At 32.9% G+C, this 21,407-nt stretch overlaps 1 protein-coding gene across 4 annotated transcripts in view; it reads left to right on the top strand.

The window, feature by feature from the left end:
• The window catches only part of LOC142975609 (CUGBP Elav-like family member 1), a 425,650-nt gene that overhangs the window by 42,500 nt on the left and 361,743 nt on the right, over nucleotides 1–21,407 (top strand). For all 4 annotated transcript variants that reach the window (XM_076118565.1, XM_076118559.1, XM_076118566.1 and 1 more), the window contains exon 3: nucleotides 15,326–15,392. In XM_076118565.1, coding sequence (XP_075974680.1) covers nucleotides 15,340–15,392 — 53 coding nt within the window. In that variant the 5' untranslated portion in view covers nucleotides 15,326–15,339. The remainder of the gene's footprint in view (nucleotides 1–15,325; nucleotides 15,393–21,407) is intronic.

Here is a 21,407-nt window from a genome sequence, read left to right as displayed (position 1 = left end):
ATTAAAATACTGCGCAATACGCATATTGCTGGACTACAATAAAGAAACTATCAGTGTTTAGGGAAATAACTACCAAATTATTAGGAATTTAAGTAGTTTTATTATATTTCTTCCCTCTACAAATAGTATCACAATTTACAATACAATAAAGGAATCCTGTCTTGTAGCATATTATTCCACCGTAAAACATTAATCTAATCGAATAAAAAATACTACCCAAATTCGCTTCCATTAAATTCATACACCCAGATCCGAAACTCGTTAAAACCCCGCAAATCAGATGAAGCACGACCAATACGCCGTTACCTCAACGCATCACACGCGATTACACAAAACGGCGTCGCAACCGAACCGCGCAAATTTTACCCCGAAAAAAAAAACCAAATCTAAATGATTCTACCCCGTGATAATATATAAAACTATACGCACGAACAGGTCACTCTATGAACCAAACAGGACAACTCGAGCGGGAAATTGATTCAAAAATATACCGTCAAATTGAATAGCGTCGTAAGTGAGTTACGTACCCAAACGTATCCACCGCGCCTGTACGAACCCCACATTGTTTTTTGAGGGTTTTGTGATCTGCGTTACGCCTGAGGGTAGTTGTTTCGTTTGAAGAATGCAGGTAAAGTAATTGATAATGTCTGCGAGACGGCTTTGGGGTGATTGTAGTTCTGTTTCTTTACACCTTTTTGAAATAGGCAAAAGAAAATATTCGATCGCCGTGTCATGGTTTTATCTTATAATATATTTTTTATGTATAATGTTTTAAATATTTTTTCCCTTACGTATTATAGTCTGCTAAATATGGATTTTTAAGAATTTAATTGCATGCAGGTTTCACTGTAAGAGAATTCGTATTGAAGAATTTATGTTTTGATTTTCATATACATAAATGTCACACTGATAATGTTAGGTATAGTCAATATTAGTAGATACGAACGTCTTTCTAAGAATGTAATACGGCGTCCACAAATTATAATAAATATAACTATACATTACCGTCCAGAAACTTCCCTTAGCCAGCATATTGACTATTGACAACGCACCCTAACCCTTAGAGGGTTGAAAGAAATCAATACGCCTTTGGAAATTTCAAACGCGTTACTAGGGATTTTTGAAGGGTAGTTCGACATAATAGATAGGGTGTATAACCGGCATTAACTGGTTCCAACCAGTTTAAACTTGATTAAAGAGGACATTTTGATGTTTTGACTCACTCGTTTGTACCGATAAGTCAGGATAAAGATGGACTATTGAAAAGGGTTCGAAGATTGATCTGTATGATATTATCTGGAGAGATTGAGTTGCAGGTTACAGGGGCTGGATGAAAGTTGGGGAAGGAAAATGTGTTGGTAACTAAGTTCTTTGATGTAGAACAAAATATTCTTTGATGGTTGTTAAGCAGGTGATTTTCACCTTTTCACAGAATAAATTTTGATCCGACATTAAAAGTACAAGCGATTAGATTTTTTAAAGTGATCCACGTTGTCTATTGATGCTTTATAGTTCTTGGTCCATTTGATTTAATCACTATCAGATTTTTGCATTTCTTTAGAACTTTATTTCTATTTTTCAATTAATTAACTTTCTACTATTGATAGGTTCTAGACATACTAAATTAATTACATTTTATCATTAGTACCCAAAAAAAGTAATTATTAAAATGTATAATGAAAATTTAAACATACCATTGGTAGTATTACTATTACTACTAATTTTCCGAATCCATTATCGAGATTACCAAAATCGAACAATACAAAATAATCATGTAACTATATCACTATTTTCAACTGAATAATTTTCATGTGCGTTACGCGTTACACAATGGAACAAAAGGCCTGCAGATACAAATGCCTCTAGAAATTTCCAATCAACAATAATTCAGAAGGCAAAACGCAAAATACCAATTAATGGGCAGTAATGTATTATCGTCGACAAATTAATAATCATCCCTTTGGAGGGCTTCACAATGCCACGGGTCAGATTCTTTTGCTGTATGTAATGGTAGCAAAAAAATAGCGCAGAATAATAAAAATATTATCATTTACTTTCAAAGAAATAAAATTCAAGCTTCATTGTCTACGTTTGCCAGTATTTTGTTAATTTTAGGTATTTTTTTTATGAAAATGATTTGCATATTTCAAAAATCTAGTCTGATTCTTATATTTTTTAAAGTTAATCATGGGTTTTTTTTATTATTTCTGACTGGGCTGATTGCATAAAATAACAGCATTATCTTTGGAAAATTATTCAGTAATACTCAATCAGTTAGATGGTTCACTTTTAAGAATCTATTCAAACTAAGAGCTACATTGTTAACGCGCTTTCCCCAAAATTAACACGTCACAATATGCAAAACGAAAGTTAAAATATGAATCAAAATTTATCACTGCACCAATTGATCCACAAATTATTACAATCCCAGTATATATTGCCGAACTTTGCAAGACTTACGTCGTCGTGCCGCAGTAAAGACGGATTTCGATAAATTATGCCGCTTTTTACGACACTTGTCGAAATTTCATCTGTTTCAAAACTTGACCGGCATGGCGACTGCTCTGTGCCACAGCTGAATGTTTTCCAAATGGCGAATGTTTAATTTAATTTGTAATGTTTGGATTGTTTGTTTTTAATGGTTTAATTACTTGCGTTTTATTGGATAGTTGAAAAGGAAAGTGTTGTTGCAGTATTAACATAACACTATATTTTCTATAACACAGTGTAACGCACATGTTACTCGTAAATGAACAGTTTCTTATCATAAAAATAAACAACGATTATTTTACACTTTTAATCTAAACTTGAACTAAAATTGTCTCTAATAAGTCGAAACAAAATTCTAACAATTTTACAACAAGACTTATAGTCATGAGAGTCCTAATACTAATGATATGCTAATACGTATTTACGTAAAAGAGTAGATTCTCATTAATAAAAATATTACAGAACGAATAAAATATTACGTAATAATTTTATTCCAACATTTCTTTGCAATCAGTACCAACAATACGGAACTTGAATAGGCCATCCCAATAGAGCTGAATTCTATACATTCGGCCGATATTGGAATTCGACGACAAAGGATTGGTCAACCTTTTTAGGGGCACATACCCCCTAATATCTATGACTGAGTTTCTATAAAACTATTGTGTATTACGATAAGGGTCGGGTAGATTTGGTATTATGAGTTAAAAAAATTGATGGACCCGAAGCATTTACATTTATTTTCTTATATCTGTAAAGGCTTTACGTAAAAGGTTGATAGGCCGGTGTATTTGAGTTTGTTTCCTGAAGGTCTTTTGTGATTTTGATGTATTAGTTTCGGATAAATAGAGGTTTTGTTGTTTGTGGAATTAGGTCATTTCTTGGGTTTCTTTATAGTTATAGATGAGAGAGATATTCAGAAGCGGGTTTATATCTACTTTCCCATGTGGTAAGATTTTATTTAACATTCTATTTACTTCGTCCATTTGGAGGTTAATATGAGATAAAATTATTAGCTTTGAATTTAACAATGACGATAACAACCTTTTTTCCGTCTTTTTCATGGATCAAATACTCTAATTGATTAATACTCAATACAAACATAATTTCATAACACCATGAGTGTGTTGTTGGCTTCAACCTTCGACGACCTGCATGGGAAGTGAATGCTTAAACCACTAGACTATCTCTACTTACCTGAATAATTACTAATCTTAATAAAATTTCAACCTATCTATCTCATAATAAATCTTGGAATGCTCTAATACGTTGAGATAATACCTGTCAGTCCGCATGTCGGCCGTCACCGGGCTTGCACGGCTTATCGAACGACACATCCAATTACAGTTATTTATTACGGCTTACTGCACGTCCTGTACATTACAAGTTGTATTGCTGACTTGAAATGTTTTCATTTATTATTTCAATTGAGTTTACTTGATATTTGATTAAAAGCGCAGAAAAGATGGATATATAGATAAATAATAATCAATTTTAATTTGTACGTACGAGTTAACGTAGTTAACTTTCAGCCTAATAGACAAACTACAGGTTTTTAGAACTAACTCAAAAAAAACAAGACTGCTATGAGCATTGGAGTATGTATAATGGGCTTTATTTTGTAGAGGTTCTGTTTGTAAGCAACTTGTAACATAGATCGGTATTAAGGAAGTGGTTTAAAAAGCTGTGTTTATTTACCAAAATTTTATTTATTAGAAATTAAATTAAGTGCTACCAAAACATAAATATTTATTTGGCCAGTTCAAATTGTATTCAGAACACTCAACGAGTTAGAATAGTAAATAATAAAACAACTACAATATTCTTTGTAAACAAAACAGTAAACTTTTCCATAAATAAATAAATAGTGCAAAAGAAATTCGTCTTCAAAAACTTTAGTTTTATGCCCTAGATATAAAACGAAGCCAAGATGAAACTTGAAAGAAAATACTACCTTTAAAAGTGTCGCCGTCGGGAACTTTCTTAAACAACCTAAAGGTGCTTTGTATATTTTGTTTAAAGAGGTCTCCACACTTTTATTAATGGCATTTTAGTTACGTTGACAAAGTGCCTGGTGGTACAGCGATGAAATATGTTTGCCTTGGTATACTCTTTTCTACTAAATATACGAATAATAATGTGTTTATACGGTATATGTTGGTGTCAAGGAAAATCTTGGTCAAAAGGTATTGAAATGAATTTACATATATTTTTATCTTTAAACTTTAGTATAGCGTGACTAATGTGTTACTCGTGTAATCATCTTAGATACTTCATACTGAATAATAAGTTAAACATTTATAACGTTAATATTTATAAAGGGATATGATATAATGATTAGGTTAAAATAACTTCAAATTTGCTAGGAGTCGATTTTTTTGTATTGAGCTGCAAATAATTTTTAGACCCATTGAAAAAAACAATACGTTGGTTCTATCCTATCAAAATCCTTTTATTCCCAAAACAACAAAAAACTTAGTCTACCTTACCCCTTAGTACAAAAACCTTTGTCAAACCTAGACTAGATTTAAATTTAACTCCAGACTAGACGTGTCTTCTCAGTCGTGTGTTCCCTATTACTATTCAGGAAATTATAACGGCGATCTTTCAGAGATCTGAAACAGGCAGTGTACAGTCCTTACACCAATCTGGTATTCAGTCCACGCTGCGCCCGGGCAATGATTACAGTTGGCGTTCGTATTTATGGTAATGTAACTGTTCGAAATTCACTCGCGTCCATTTTTTTCCCTTTCTTTTTTTTCTCGTTTTTTTTCTCCGCTTGAACTTTACGCTTTTGACTCTTGTGATTGGGTGATGATTTGAATGTGTTAGTTATCTATTTTTTAAATTGGTTAAGTAACTAAATACTAAGATAACTTATCATATTTTATTTATAAAATAAATCAATATATCTCCTGATACTACTGAATACCTTTCAAATTTGTTTTGTATAATGTTTTTTTGTTAATTATTTCAAGTAGAAGATTATGTAAACAAATACATTTTATTATTTATCATAAAAATAGCCTATATGGTTCTTAACCTTAATAATGGCATTAGTTACAACTTACAACCATACGTTTACGTTAGTATATTGGTATGCTCTCATTTTGTTCTACTTCGTATCCATTCACGCATGTTTTTATTTTGTAGCATGACTAAAAATCATCGTACATGACAAACTGTCTCCTGTAATTTATGTAAACTCTTCAACACGTTTACAAAGTGACAATCTTTATTTTACATTTTAAACGTCAAATTGTCACCTCGCCGATCACGCTCCAAGGATTTGGTAATTTTACTTTTTTCGTTGTAAAAAACCTGTCGAGATTCGCTTGATGCGGTAAATTGGCGAGGGTCGATGATTGTGGAGGAGAATTTAAAATTTTGGCCCACGTACCAACCCTGTGTATTGAATACAAATGGGCAAGCTTGCACTTTCGTTTCGAGATTCGAAGGTGTTAAAAATAAACTGTTTTTAGGGGTGTAAAATCACGGTTTGAGGGGAAAGTAAATTGCATTTTCTTTTTTATTTCCTGAGCATCAAAAATAAAGGCGGAGTTTTATTACTTTTTTTAAAGAAATTATTCTTTGACGGTACGTGGCAACTACAAGGCGTGTCCTTTTTTCTAAGCTAGTTATAATATGACTTTAAAAATGATGGAACTATTTGAAAGTGTAGTTGTTATTTATATTCAGAAATGTAGCTTTAAAAGTTATATTTGCATCGAAAAATCTTATGATTAAAAACGTTAAAAAATGTATTTTTATAAAAAATTAATCCTTCATAAAAATATGATCAAAGCATTTTATCAGAGTAATGAAAACAGGCACGTACTTAGTTTACTAAAAATCGATTTGAAAACTTCACAATAGAACGTCATGCAACTGTATCTGTACAAATTGATCGCGTCAAAAGTGTCAAGTGTATAAAGCACTTCTGTTTCACGCTTGACGTCACAATCGAGTCGCCACTCTTTTAAAACTGCTCGTCCCCGTCTGTACAAGAATAGTCTGAATTCCACAACTACCCCCCTCTTTGAAAGTTTCGTTTTGCGAATTTTGACGTCGTTTTTGTTTTATTTCGACTTCTGAATTTATAGACTGATTGAGTTTTAGTGCAATTTATTTTTACTGCCTCTGAGATTTTTGTTTACGTACAAATTTATATGATAAGTGCAAATGGTACGTACATTAGGTACCAATAAGGAATCAGAACTTTTCAACACTCAAACGTTGATTACATGTTACCCAGATAAATAGAAATAATAATTACTATATCACATGAATAGAGTGGTACAATCACCCTAAGATTCTTTATACAGTTTTGATTCATATTTCAAAAGAAAACCTACAATATTGCGTCTATAACCACCCACAACACACCTAACGCTCAAACTAAATCTTACCTCACAAGCTTTTAACCTTTCTCAGAAAAAAACCTTAAATAACATCCTGAACAAACCCTAAAATAATGCAGTCGACATGAAAAGATTAACAGCGCTCCTACTTTTGTGCCACGGACAGAGGATCAAGAAATATGGGGATGGCAAGACGGCAAAGGTACGATAGGGGCCGGTCACAATGTACCGAATATTTGTTGCCCAAAAAGGTTGCATGGTAAACGGGACAAAAGAAGATATGTGATGAGCAAAATGTCGGCGTAATTTATTAAGTTTTGTTATTTATATGGTTATGAATTTTCTTGTAGTAGACAGAGTGGTGTTCTTTGTTGCTGCTTTCTTGTAATAACTATTAATAATGCCCGGACTAATGGAGACTTCGCTACGATTTTTTGATTTTAAATTTTAACTCTTAGTGGACGGCACTTAATTGTTTTAGGCTGTTTTTTAAATTATGGCAAACCTCGAAGACTTGTTTATTTCAAACACGAAAATAGATGATTTCTTATAAATCTAAGTAAATGATTTCTAAATATTACGTTGTCGTACTCAAGTTCCGGGTGTTAGATTAATTATTATTATTATATTTGATTCTCAATTAAAACCTAAATCGTGTTTATACAACATAAAACTATCTTTATGTTACTACTGTTAAATTCGCAACCAAGAAAAATAATCCTTACAGGTCCTAATGTCACCACAATATGTTTTGAGGAAACACATTTGGTGTCATAATAAACACGCCTTAGGCGCAGTGTAAACGTGTGGGTTTTCCTGACAGATGTTTAAGGATTAAAAGTTGAATGTGGTGGACTGATGCATTGAGGTCAGGCGTTATGATAAATGAAAGATGTAAAAGGAAGTTGCATTGATTGCTTGTTATATTATAGTAATACTAGCTGACCCTCGCAACTTCGTTTGCGTCACATAAGAGAATCATAATTTTCCCCGTTTTTGTAACATTTTTTACTGGTACTCTGCTCCTATGGGTTGTAGCGTGATGTTATATAGCCTATAGCCTCCCTCGATAAATGGGCTATCTAACACTGAAAGAATTTTTCAAATCGGACCAGTAGTTTCCGAGATTAGCGCGTTCAAACAAACAAACAAACAATCAAACAAACTCTTCAGCTTTATAATATTAGTATAGATAAGCAAGGTCTTTGCGCGACTAGTCCATAGATGAATATAATAATATTATCACAAATATCACATACAGAATAGAGTTCGAAGTTAACAAAAAGAGCGTCTATGTGTATTATTGCAATACTATTATAGAATATAAATAATAAATACTAGGCTGTTACTAGATAAAAACACTGGAAATCTAAACCAGGTTTTATGCTTTCTGTCTACATAGAAAAATTTTAGGCAAACGCTCGAAAATCCAATAATGATAAAAATAAAGTTATTTTGAAACCAAATTTATCCAAAATAATATTACTATTCGCTTTTGATACACAACAAATACTTTAATCTTAGCAATCTACTAGTCAGTTGTCCCATAGTTATTTATTCCACCCCCCCAATGCAAAGACGTCGGTACGCCGTGGTATTGTCGAACTGATTAGGGGAAGAGCCCCATGTTAATTATTAAACATCGCCATTCAAATACTCATTCATTAACGCAAGTCCACCCTTCAATTGTAATAAGTTAAATTGAAAGTAATAAGTATTTGCTGTATGAAAGATTAATAATACTGGTTTCTGGATATTAATCTTATAAATAAAAATGCATCGCCTAATGTGTTGCTAAGCGCAAAACGGTCAAGAACGGCTTAACCAACACGACACATTGTTTTTCTGTTAAAAGAGAAAAAAAAAAACAAAAAAATGCAAACAAATTCGTGAGTGAAGCTGCGCGGGTCAGCTAGTATATTATATTTTTAATTACTTGCAGGTAGCCGGGAGCAAATCTACCTTCTAGATTAAAAAAAAATCATTACTACCCGACTTATTTTGTGTCAATTTTACTATACTTGTTACATTGTGATGCTAACAAATAATTTATTTTTAAAGTTGATAAAATACGGCTGAATTGAGAACTTTCACATTTTTATAAAGTCAATTAAAATAGATCTTAAGTATAATAAAGTTGAGTGTAATCAAAATCAAATATTTAAGACTAAATACATCTTTACTTTTTGTGTGCGGTAGGTAAGTAACAGTTATATTTTTTAATCGTTTACTAGAAAAACGCCTTATTTATTACTAAATGGTTACTCAGTTCGGACTTAGTTCACTGAACTTTTGATTCTCTCGTGTGCTAGTACTCCAATCAACCAATATACATAAAACTCTTGCATTTCTGAGTGACTCACTGACTGATGCGAAACAACTGAACGTAGAAAGTTGAAATTTGAATGGTAGATTTCTTGGGATGTTTAGAGGAGCACTAAGAGAGGATCTTGCATTACTGAGAGACTGACTGACTGATGAATAACGTACAGCCGAAACAACTGAGCTAAGTTTAGAGGAGCAATAAGAGAAGATTTTAATCTAGAAAAGATGGAAAATCTACCCCGAAATAGGTAAAATTCCACGCAGACAGAAAGCTAGTTTATTAATAATATCTGTGTTCGAGCACCAAATCGAAGGTTTATTTTAATCATTGAACTACAAAAATATACGTTTTACTTTGATTCCGGTTTGAAACGTTCTTGATTTGTTTTGTGATACGGAGCTTAGTTTGACTTTGAGTTATGCTATTTCATGCTTCAGTGGGTGTCTATTCAATTGATGTTTCTATCCATGGATTCTATTTTGGTATTATCCTTAACATAAGAAGCATAGGTAAATAATTTGTGTATCGGTCTATTTACAAAATTATATAATTTTTAAGAAAGTATCTTACTTTCTTAAAAATGATGAAACTTGAAATAACTACCTCCTATCAGTTCGATATTACTTACTTTTTGTTGTCTTACGTCATTACCAGTTTAGGTTCGCATCTCCGCCTGTCTGGAATACTTGCATAATCTATACCCTGTCAAATTATACTTAAATCACATCAGTCATTGGCACTTAAAAAAAAGACAAACAAGGAAACTCAATTCCATATGAAAAATCATTGATTTACTTTTTTATTTACTCCATTATTTACCAATCGCATTCGTTTTGTTTACCAATAAGACGCTGAACACTCGAACTGTGCAAATTATTCTCTTCACAAATTATCCCTTAAATTGTCAATTGCCAATTTTTCGAGTTGACACGAACATCGTTACAAAAGTTAACCGTGCCCCTGCCTTGCAATTTATAAAGGGGGCACATTTCTTCACGGCGCGGCAGTGTAAAAAGAAAACCATTTTGGGAAAAACGTAGGGGGCTTTTAGAAAGTTCTCGATGTTATGGATACACGGTTGTCGTAATTTGACTGCCTCCGTGGCGCAGTTGTTTAGATCGCCACGCTACTACTATTCGTTGTAAGTAGTAGGATCGAATCCCACATGGAACAATTAATTGTGCGATCCACAAATATTTATTTCGGGTCTGCTTGTACTTTGTGTCCGTTGTTTCTATGTTTGTAAAAGTCCCCGCGGCACAAGAGCAATTCTTAGTGCGGGAGTTGTCTTTCTAAAACAACAACAATAAACAATAAAAATCTAATAATTTTATGGAAGTGTGAAACGGTGTGAAGCATATTTTTTCGTACTGGAGTTTGTAAAGTATAACCAAATCAATGGTTCTATATCGACGCGTGTATGACGGGTTATTGTTATTAAAATTGTGCAATTGACTTCTTTTGAGGTTGAGATTTGATTTATGTGTCTCGTAAATTGAATTGAATTTGAAATGAAATATTTTTTCTAAGAAGTGAAAATATTGAATAGGCATATTTTTCTTGGAAGTCAATATATATGTTGCTTCATAATATAATGGTCTCTTACTTGACACGAAATCATTTTTTTTCTGAATTTCCCGCAATTAAACAAAAAACAAGAAACCTTTTTTTAGTTAAATATTAATGTTTTCTGCTTGCAACAAATTTTATCTGTATTTATTTGCTAACACATAATACCTCTATATCTTTATACCTAACTACACCAATCATCCAAAACAAACTTCGTTAGCACAGCCTAACCTTAACTAGCAATACAAAACTATATACAGTTAGCGAAATAAAAGATTATTTCACAACAAAGGAGAATGCTCAAAATGTATGGGAAAAAAACCCAGGCCGTACACAAACGGTGTGTAACTCAGAATTTTAGTGATACTGAGTGATTCAATTCCAGATATTCGCCTCTATCAAATTCGATGGCTAAATACTATTTTTTGCTATTTAAAAGGTGTATTTAAAAAATAAATATTTTTCAAACATTCATCACACTGATTATTTTTTGAATAATATAATTGTATCGAAACCGCACTACGGGCGCCAGCTAGTAGTGTGGGCGGGTATGTCTTTTTATATTCATGATAAAAAATATTGAAAATACATTAAAAACCCCTACTGAAAAGTAATAGCAATATAATATGTTTAGCCATTGAATTTGATAGAGGTAAATATCTGGAATTAATTACACAGTATCACTCATTTCTCCCATTGCTCCCATGCTGGATGGAGAGCGAAAAAAAAAAAAAAGGTGCCAGCTGCATTTCTTCCCGTGCATACTGCAAAAGTCAGTAGAGGGATGGAAGGGTTTGGTGCTTCATAGGCTATAGGCTAGCAATCTACCACCATGACAACACTTTTCTACCTTATAATAGCCCTCCAATTGTCTGCCAACCCGCATTAGACCAGTGTGGTGGACTAAGGCCTGATCCCCCTCTTTGTTAAGAGGGGAGGCTCGTGCCCCTCGGTGGGGACATATATGACCTGGTGATGATGACTCATTTTTCAAAAATATATTTTTTAATATTTTTAATTTGTAACTCAGTTACATACCTATATTAAAAATGTGTGACTCAAAAAAGATTAAGCATTTATATAGGTAACTTATTTAGAAAATATAAAAATATATTGAAAACCCCTACTGAAAAGTTATAGCAAAATAGTATGTTCAGCCATCGAATTTGATAGAGGTAAACATTGGGAATTCAATTACACAGTATAACTAATTTTTTGAGTTACATAACTTTTGTGTACAGCCTGGGTTTTTTTTGAGCATTCTCCTTTGCTACTGACATTCCATGCAATCTCAACAAATTCTGAAACGCCGAGACAAATAGTTAAAAAGATTTATGGCTAAGTCTCTCGAACGCTTAAGTAATAACTTCATGCCAGAATTGAGTGGCGAAAATAAATTTCACAAACATCATTATTCATCGGCAGTATACATTGTTAGTTATAAATGAGTCCCATCAGATGAAAATTAGAAACGATGATGGGAAAGAAAATGGCTGGTGTGACCGTCTTACACTTTTGTTTTGGTTAGATTGTATTAGAAATGGGAATGTTAAGAGGTTATATTATTATGTGTTATTGGAGCTAAAAGAAAGTAATACGTCTACTGCTAAGTCAACAGTAACTTATTACAGGTAGTTTTTTTTTGAGACGGCTTTTGATTTGCTTTGTGAGTAATTGGCACACGGAACTTAACTGATTAACAAAAATCTCTTATCTTTTACGAGTGAAAACATGTACTGCAATGTAAAAACACATTTAATTAATTTTGATTTGTCAACACAACAGTCAAAAGTCTAAACCATATTTTTCACTCTGATTAATTGCGCAAAACAATATTTTTCAAATATTTTTTTGAATGATGTAAACCAAAATACATAAAAAACCTGCGTTTAATTTGGATGATTAAAATACTTACAGTCATAATGAATTACGTTTCGAAATAACCACAAATTAAAGTAACCAATACAAAATGTAGCTGATTATTTATTGCACTCCACAAAAATAAATTTCCGCGCCATCTATCGCATACATAATGAACCACCATGACAATGACATCATAAATGTCTATCATTATTTATTATGATCGACATTTGATCAAAAATATACATACTAGGGGAACAAATATTGCACCCTTAGTTATACACCGGCCTAAATCGAAATTTTCAAAAAAAGAAAATTATGAATAAATTTCATTTTAATTCACCGTCTAGCTCTGAAAGCGACAAAAACATTAATATTGACTTAGTAAATACATTTGTGACCCACAGGTAATTTTTTAAGTTATTTGAAATTTACTCCATTTATTTGGATTTTATTTATTTTTGGTAGTATTTATTAAAAAGTTATCAAAAACAAATCAGTTTTTTTAACAGAAACATAAAATTAAAAATCTTTAAATGCGATTTCAGAAAAAAATATTCTATTGTATTGAGACATATCAAGTAGTAGATACTCACACTTACTGCTTTTCCTATCAAATATTCGGTTAGGGGACGCAAAAGTTCTCAGAATGTGTAGGGCGACGGCCTTCGGAAAAATATCCGGGTCCTTTTAATTAAAGATGAGTGGGATAATCTAATTATATACAAAGATGGGGAGGTTCTTGTGTACTGGATACTTGATTTGAATTGTAAGTATATGAATAAGTCTCTACTTTTTTACTCATAGTGATAGTAACTGTCGTTGTCAGTCATTTGTTTTTAATTAATGAATTGTTTTATAACTAGATAAGGGAGGTTCGTGTCGCCAGAATATGTACTTAATTGTTACTAAAATATGCACCTGCAAAAAAAATATATTTAAAAAGATCTTACAAAATAAATCTGTAAACAAAACAAAAGAACGATAATATTTTCACAAATCTATGGCATTTACAAATACCTTCCTTTTGTCTTTTCATTTGGCATTTATCAAAAGTGTTCCACTCCATTCACCAAATTCTCGAAGATATCGAGATACGGCGATACAGAGTCAAAATTGTCGCCTGTCAACGTAGCCATTAGTCATAGAAATAAGCAATCATCTGAAGCACCCCTTTTTAATTATGCAAAATCTGTGCCATTCATTAACCCCTCCCCTTCCCCAACCTTCCTTCTCCCCCCTTCCATTATCTCTGAGGAATGGACAAAATTATTTACTTGGAAATTATGAAAAATATAAAAGATGGATGACGCAATCTGTTGCAATTTTATTCGAGTGGCGAACGCTTCTGGTTTTGTTAGGTGTTGCGGGCTTTAAATTGGACAGGTGGGAAGAAAGATTTTTCCTTGTCAATATTATCTTTTGTTTCTTGAATGAATGATGCGTCTTGGAAATTAATGTAATGCTTTGTGTTTTTATGACGACTTAACACATGACTTGTTGACAAAATATAACAGAAGACAACAAAAAAAAATGACAATCAATAGAAACGAAAATATGCTTAAACATAATATGTTTTCAGCAGAACGTCACAAGCTCGTAAGAAAATAACATATGAACATATTAAACACGACAAACAAATGAGAAACCTTTATACAAAGTAAAACAATAAATCCAACTGGAAATAATACATCGCAAATCATGCTACTCTATCATCACAGTTCTCGATTATCAATTCAAGCCGTTAGCTAGTTGGATGTCAATATTCATTTAGTGGCTTGGCCACGCTCTGCGCGTGATTTGTCGCCACTCCCCGCACCCCTCACGCCACCGAAGGGAGCAACTCGTGGTCCGAATACGAAATCGCGACGAATTTCGCCACAGGGCCGCCAATTGATGTCGAAAATCGTTTTTGTTATTAATAATTCGAAAACCGTCTGTAGGTTTCGTCTTTGATTTATATGGTGATGGGTTATCTTGTTTGTTTTTATTTTATTTTTTAATTTGGGCTACATTTTCACGTAAATTTATTAATAAAATCAAATTACAGTGAACTTTAGCAGCCTATTTATCTTTTCGTTTTATATAATTCCCGGAAATAATTGTCTATAAAAAGGCGAAAACTTAATAGCAAAAGAAACATTTCATAGAATTGCTCAAAACTTTAGATAGAATAAACAAAATTCATGTTTCTACTTTTTAAGTGGAAAATTACAATACCCAACCCTTTCTTCGACTATACATATTTCATCGGTAAACAGTTCAAAGGATAGACAAACGGACAATAAATTTTCCGCTAAGTAAATTAGCGACTTGTTAGCTTTGATAAATTTTGACGATTTGCTTTCACTCGATTTATTGTTTTTCCTAGCATTTGTTGACAAACATTCTTCATTTGTAAAGTGACTGTATTTGTATTAAGGCTATTTAAATTAGAAATATCTCCTCATATTTTAATGTGATTCATAAATTAGTGTCATTGTTTACTATCAATCTTAGAAATTCGTGTAAAGATAGGTTCAGTGTTTTATTATATTATCAATTTACTTTATAATTCTATAAAGTATAGATAGTTGAGTAAACGAAAATCTTTTGCAAGGAATTTCGAGATTATTACAGCGAGAAATGTTACTCACGTTATTTGATATTTATAAGGTTTTAAATATAAATCAGGTGTCTCAATCCCTTACTGACGTGATTATTTTTTATTTGTCCACAGATTTTTCTCAGTATATGGGCGACATGGACATACAAGACTACAAGGCGATGGCCGGTGGAACTGACAGGTAAGTTTAGTATAATTGAAACATTATTACGAAATAATTTGAGTACACGACGTACGTTTACGAAAAGCTTAACACTTCAAAATTATTACAGTATAGGTATATGTTTTTCCTGATAATTCGGAATGTTATTAATTATTATTGGTTTATTGACTTACTTTGTGAAACTTTTTATAAAATTGTATCGGCTTTTTTTCTTTAGACCATTTTCTTGAACCAAAAAATACACATTCAATGCTATAGATACCGAAACTTAAATACCAATTTATCCGACCGTACAATTTACAAAAAAAATACGCCCTATGAATACTTCAACAAAAGGTAAAAGTAAAAAATACCAGTAAAAAAACAACAATGTCATTTTAATCAACATGAAAGCCTTTGAAGAAAATATCAAGTACTCTATAACATATGTTTTGAGAGGTCGCAAGGACCCTCCAATCTGCCTCCATTCATTCACGCGGAGTCATCCATCTTGTTTTTCTTTTTTTTTTCGTTCGCATATCCCCAGAGTCGGGTGTTCGTCAAAGTGCAATATCATCAAATCACTGTAAAAGAAGTTTCATGATTTGAGGGGGTGCGGGGGGATGAAATATTACAACGAGAGGTTCGTTTCCGAAAGGACGAGTTGGTGATGCTTGTGCAGTATAGAGAGATATACTATTGAAGTGATTGCTATAGTTTGCTAGTAAGAAATACGTTTTCATCTTTATGTTGCTACATTTCGCGTTACGCACCAAATTCCGCTTTAATTTTGTGAATATTGTGATGAGTCTGTATAAGTTTGTCTTATTACAATAGTTCAGTTTAATTATCACCACTATTTGGGTAATATATTATATGGACATATGTGCCCAATCTTTCTTTTACTCATACTGAAAAGCAGGAAGTTGTGGTGTTATTCCGGTACTACGGCAAGCTAATTAGAGCTAAAGGCTGATTACTATCATACATAAGTTGTTTACTAATCTATTTATTCCTAAAAGCGATAAATTATATTAAGTAGCACACTAGTACTCCACAACCCATCGTTTTTAGTGTCGGCGTCGTTGTGCCGAGTCACTCAGGGCGTATTTCATGCTACGTCGACTCAAGAAATGATATTGTCGGGAATATGATTCGTGAATGTAACAAATGTATTATGTACTCCGACCTTTGGGACGTCAGTTTGGTCCTTGGAATGGACTCCGAAACTTTGTATCGGTGTATTTCATTTTACAAGGCTGTAAATGTCCCTCCGTTGGACATATATCTTTTCTGTGGACAGATGCAATAAATGTCTTGGGGAATGAATTCGATGTGACGCGTTTAGGAGGTCGTTTGTATTGTGGGTCAAGAAATCTGGGTATTTTTGTATTTTTAACAGAGCTTTTGTCAAGATAATGTCGTTTTAGAACGACGATGAATGTTTTAGTCAGGAGGATCCAGGATAAAAAAAGAATGGGATGCTTTATGTAACATATTAAGAGTTTGAAAATAATAAATAGGATAAATATGACGACAGACATCAAATCTTAAATCCCAGTGTAACAAGACTCATAAAAGCCCTTAATGGGAATCGACAAAAGTAGAAATTATTACTTATTTGTTCCATTTACCCAATTGTACTTATAGGCACTTCGTCTCTTCATAATATGCTTTATAGCGTTAGTTATAGTTTCACTGGCCTTATCGGAACGTAAAGCTCAGTGTCCCATATAATGTGTGACTTATAAAATACTAAGAACCATCACAAACATAATAAAAGTTTTAATGTACGTAGCTTCTCGTAGCCAGTTCGTAGCGATTCGTAGTAGACGACTGCCATTAGGCTCTACGCCGTAGTACGTAGTTGAATCCTTTTCTAAACATAAAGTAAACAGACTTTGAGTGAAAAATTTTTACGTCCACATTATAAAAAAATGCGGGATTTTAAGACTGTTCTTTAGTTTGATGACTTTGTCAAACAATTTTGGTGAAGTAAAAAATTCTAAACATTTTCGCGACAACACCTAATATAAACTTTTTATACTTAACGTTATCTATACTAATCTATACTAATATTATAAAGCTGAAGAGTTTGTTTGTTTGTTTGTTTGAACGCGCTAATCTCAGGGTCTACTGGTCCGATTTGAAAAATTCTTTCAGTGTTAGATAGTCGATTTACCGAGGAAGGCTATAGGCTATATAATATCGCTACGGCCATTAGGAGCGGAGTAGCAACGAAAAGTGTTACAAAAACGGGGGAAATTATGATCCATTCTCACTTATGTGACGCAAGCGAAGTTGCGCGGGTCAGCTAGTAATAAATATATTAAGGAGATTGAATAAAAAAAATATGTTACACTACTTTGTTTATCCGACGTTTCGATCGAATTGCATAGGCTGTAATTAAATTTTTCAAACCAATTTGTTTACGGTTTCGTGTCTACAAACTTACGCTAAACCGCTACACCGAAAGTTAGCCAAAAGTTAATTATTAGGTATCTACGTAACAAAGAGAGCCTTTCAAAACTTAAAAAAAGTATTATTTATAAGGACATCTGTACCTATGTATCTACCGTAACACGTGGCTCTCTAAAGCGTAATTACTCAATATAAATATGAGTTGCTAAGCCGCAGGAGGCACAGAGGCGCATGCGCACAACAAACCCGCCGGTGCGTAAGCGCACGGACTCTGAGGTGACACGCCCTGCCGCACATCTGCCCTATACTGTTCTATTTTGATCCGTTGTTAGGTTGGCCCAATTTATAAGCTTACTTTAATCCTTTATCATTTTATTGATTGGTCGTGTGTTGTGTTTGTTGATGGCCAAAAATACATGTAAAATCTACTTATTCGTTTAGTTTTCAGTCACTTTGAACAGCTTTAAAATATCATTGTACAATTTAAATGTCGTAGTAGGTGGCAGATGTGGAGAAAATCTGTTATTTACTATACTGTTATGAGCAATTACATATTTGTATATTCGAAGAGAGCGCTTTTGAACGAGGAATTAATTTCAACAACTATAGCACAATATCTCTACCCGCTTTCGCTTACATCTTGTATTCGATATTAATACTCCGGTCCAATGTGGGTAAATTCATGCGTAAGATCATTGTTCGCTGGCCTATTGATCAGAAACTTTGCTTCAACAACTTTATATAAATACGTGTCACGTAATACCGTATTTATATATTGTTGGTACATAATAAGCGATGGAATAAGTACTGTCGCTGAGTCAATGTTCCTTTAGTACTGAGTGTAGTAAGTGTTATATTTTTGTATGTAGTGTTTTAATTTAAAATAATATTATCTTGAGTGAAAAAGCGACAAAGTTTGGGATATTCTCATGGGAATGAATATTTTTTTGAGTAGGTCTTAGTAACTGTACTGATTTAGCTTTGAAATTGTATATTTTAATAAAGCAAATTGACTAACAGTGATACAACCGCACTTAAACTGACCACTACATATTAAAATCTATTTTTTTTAACAATAATTGAATTTTGTAGCCAGTATTATTTTTAATATAACATTTCCATCACTTGCAGTATTTTTAAACCACTATCACGATATCAAAATTATCAAAGAACTATTCAATCCATTCAGACTTTTCACTTAGCAGAAAGTCCATACAACTCGCCCATAATAGCCACCAAACAAAACCCTGAGTAGCAGGCGTCCATCAATAACAGAAACTATCTTTAGCAAAGGAGCCAAGACTGCAACCGGATCGATAACCAATCAGCTTCAAGCTCGGCCGGTAGAATTACCTGGGCCTTGATTAGGTACTCGCGATCCCTGTAACTACTGCCTAGACGGTCAATAAACTTTAGCTTCTCTTGATATTTTCTTAATAACTGTTACCTGTTAAGCATTTATGTTGTCCTGGTAGTGTTGTGACCGAGATTGTTATTTTTTAGCGGGGATATTCTTGCTTAGTTTAAACTTTATAGAAAGTTTTTTGGACTGAACTTTTCGTGAATAAATGAAGTTTAATCTTACAGTATTCTTTTAGAAAAAAGTGTATTGACATATACCACCAAATGTGTCAAATGTAAGTACGTGAGAAAGGTTTTTTTATATATTATTAAAAAAAAACTTTCAAACTAACTTACATTGATTTAAAAGTTTAACGAATTGATTAATAAGGCTTTATCGCATTAATTCCCATCCCTTTTACTATGGAGTATTAAAAAAAACATGACCCGTTGTGTCTACATTTAAAATAATAACTTTGCCAACTTTGATTTATTTATTAGAAGTACAAGCTTGCCAGTTGAAATACTCTTCTATCTTAGCAGTAAATTCACCCAGACGTAAAAATAAACATTATCACTTAACCCCGTCTCGTAACTTCAACTTCTTGAGACAAACCTCTCTTGAACCGATGAGACAACAGAATATTAACCACCACATTTTTCCACATAATCAGCTGCAAACAAATTTGCATAACGATCCGCTAACTAATGATCCAAACAACTCATGTTTTATTAATATCTGTGTGCGATGGAGACAATTCTGTACTGTAAATAAAGGCGGTTTGTAAAGGCGCAGATATGACTGTAAGATTTGAGACTAGTTTCATGGGTTATGGATAAGTGTTGCTTGCTTTTTATCGCTTTTTATAGATAAAATCACAACAAGGCTATGTAAAATCTATTAATATTCTACTTGTACTTATTATAATATAAGCTATCTGATACTTATTGAAAAGTGGCGCACTAGAACTACTAAAACGGGTCTTTATTGCGATGAAAATTGATGCATATTGTTTTACTCACGAGTCGCCAAGGGATTGATAAGTAAAAAAAAAAGGTTATTTAGCAGTTTTAACAATTCTGACTTCAGACCTGTCAAAAAATATAAGATAGCTGCTAGAACCACGATGCCTTTACTTTCATAGGAGCCAATCTTACCAATATTAGAGCATATACTGTCAAACTTACAGCTACTCGTATTCTAAAATACCGAAGTTTTGGCGTCCTCGGGCTCTAGGTTTTCGTTAATTGTCTTTAGGTATAACGGACTATAGAGGTAGTAAATATATTAAAATTTTCTTGTACTAAGTATTTATACAAGTAATATGTATTATCCAATAGGCCAAACAGCACAAACGTGGTCGTACCTTAACATAGAGTTGCAAAGTTTCGATTGAACCGTCACAGATAACGAATAACAATAGTCTGGATGTAAAGCCTCCGTTTGTATCCGAGAGTTCTGGAGAACTTTTTGTATCTGTGTACGGGGATGTCGGCTTCGCGATGTCAAATTAGTTTTTTGTTGTGATTCTAGTAGTGTTTGAAGTTTTGCATTTATGTTTTGAATTTGTTGTAATTTTAACATTTGATATTTGCGATTGCGCTGTTTTCGCTATATGGTGATAGAGCATTTTTAATGACTACATAATTGTTGTTCGTTGTTAATAAATTGTAGGTAAATAAATTGTGAAGTACTTTCCGAAGGTTTAATGACAACTTTGTGTAAAAATGTGGTTTCCAAAATCGACAAATGACAATATTTCAATGAGGTTTTCAAATAAAGGAATTAAACTTATGGCGGCGGTTTTAGTTTATTTATGTATACACACAGTTCTTTACACCCACATTTCCAATACAGACATCTAATTCGATAGACGTAACAATAATTTATTTACTAAGCGACGAAATTTTCATTGTACTTTTCCTACCTTGTACAAAATACTTCTAACAATGACTCCTAACCAGTGATCAGTTTCCTTCCTACAAATACCTTTATTAACATTACCAAAATTCCAATCTACACTAAGATATTAGCAATATAGTAAAATCAGGGGCCGAAACTATCAACTAATCTGGTAGAGGCTATCAAGTGTGCCGGAGACATCAATGTTATCTAATATTAAAATCAAGGTACCCGACCTACGGCCGCTGACTAAAACGCGTTGCAGAAACAGTTTTCAATTATCCACGTACGTCGTAAGTGTGTGTATTAAGCGTGTTTGTGTAAGTAGGATGTACAAATAAAATTTATATAAATTATTAACTACTAAGATAGGAAGTATGTAAATTATA

This window comes from Anticarsia gemmatalis, chromosome 9 (assembly GCF_050436995.1).
Source record: "Anticarsia gemmatalis isolate Benzon Research Colony breed Stoneville strain chromosome 9, ilAntGemm2 primary, whole genome shotgun sequence".
In the NCBI taxonomy this organism is placed as follows: domain Eukaryota; kingdom Metazoa; phylum Arthropoda; class Insecta; order Lepidoptera; family Erebidae; genus Anticarsia; species Anticarsia gemmatalis.
This window is presented reverse-complemented; position numbering and strand designations above follow the sequence as displayed.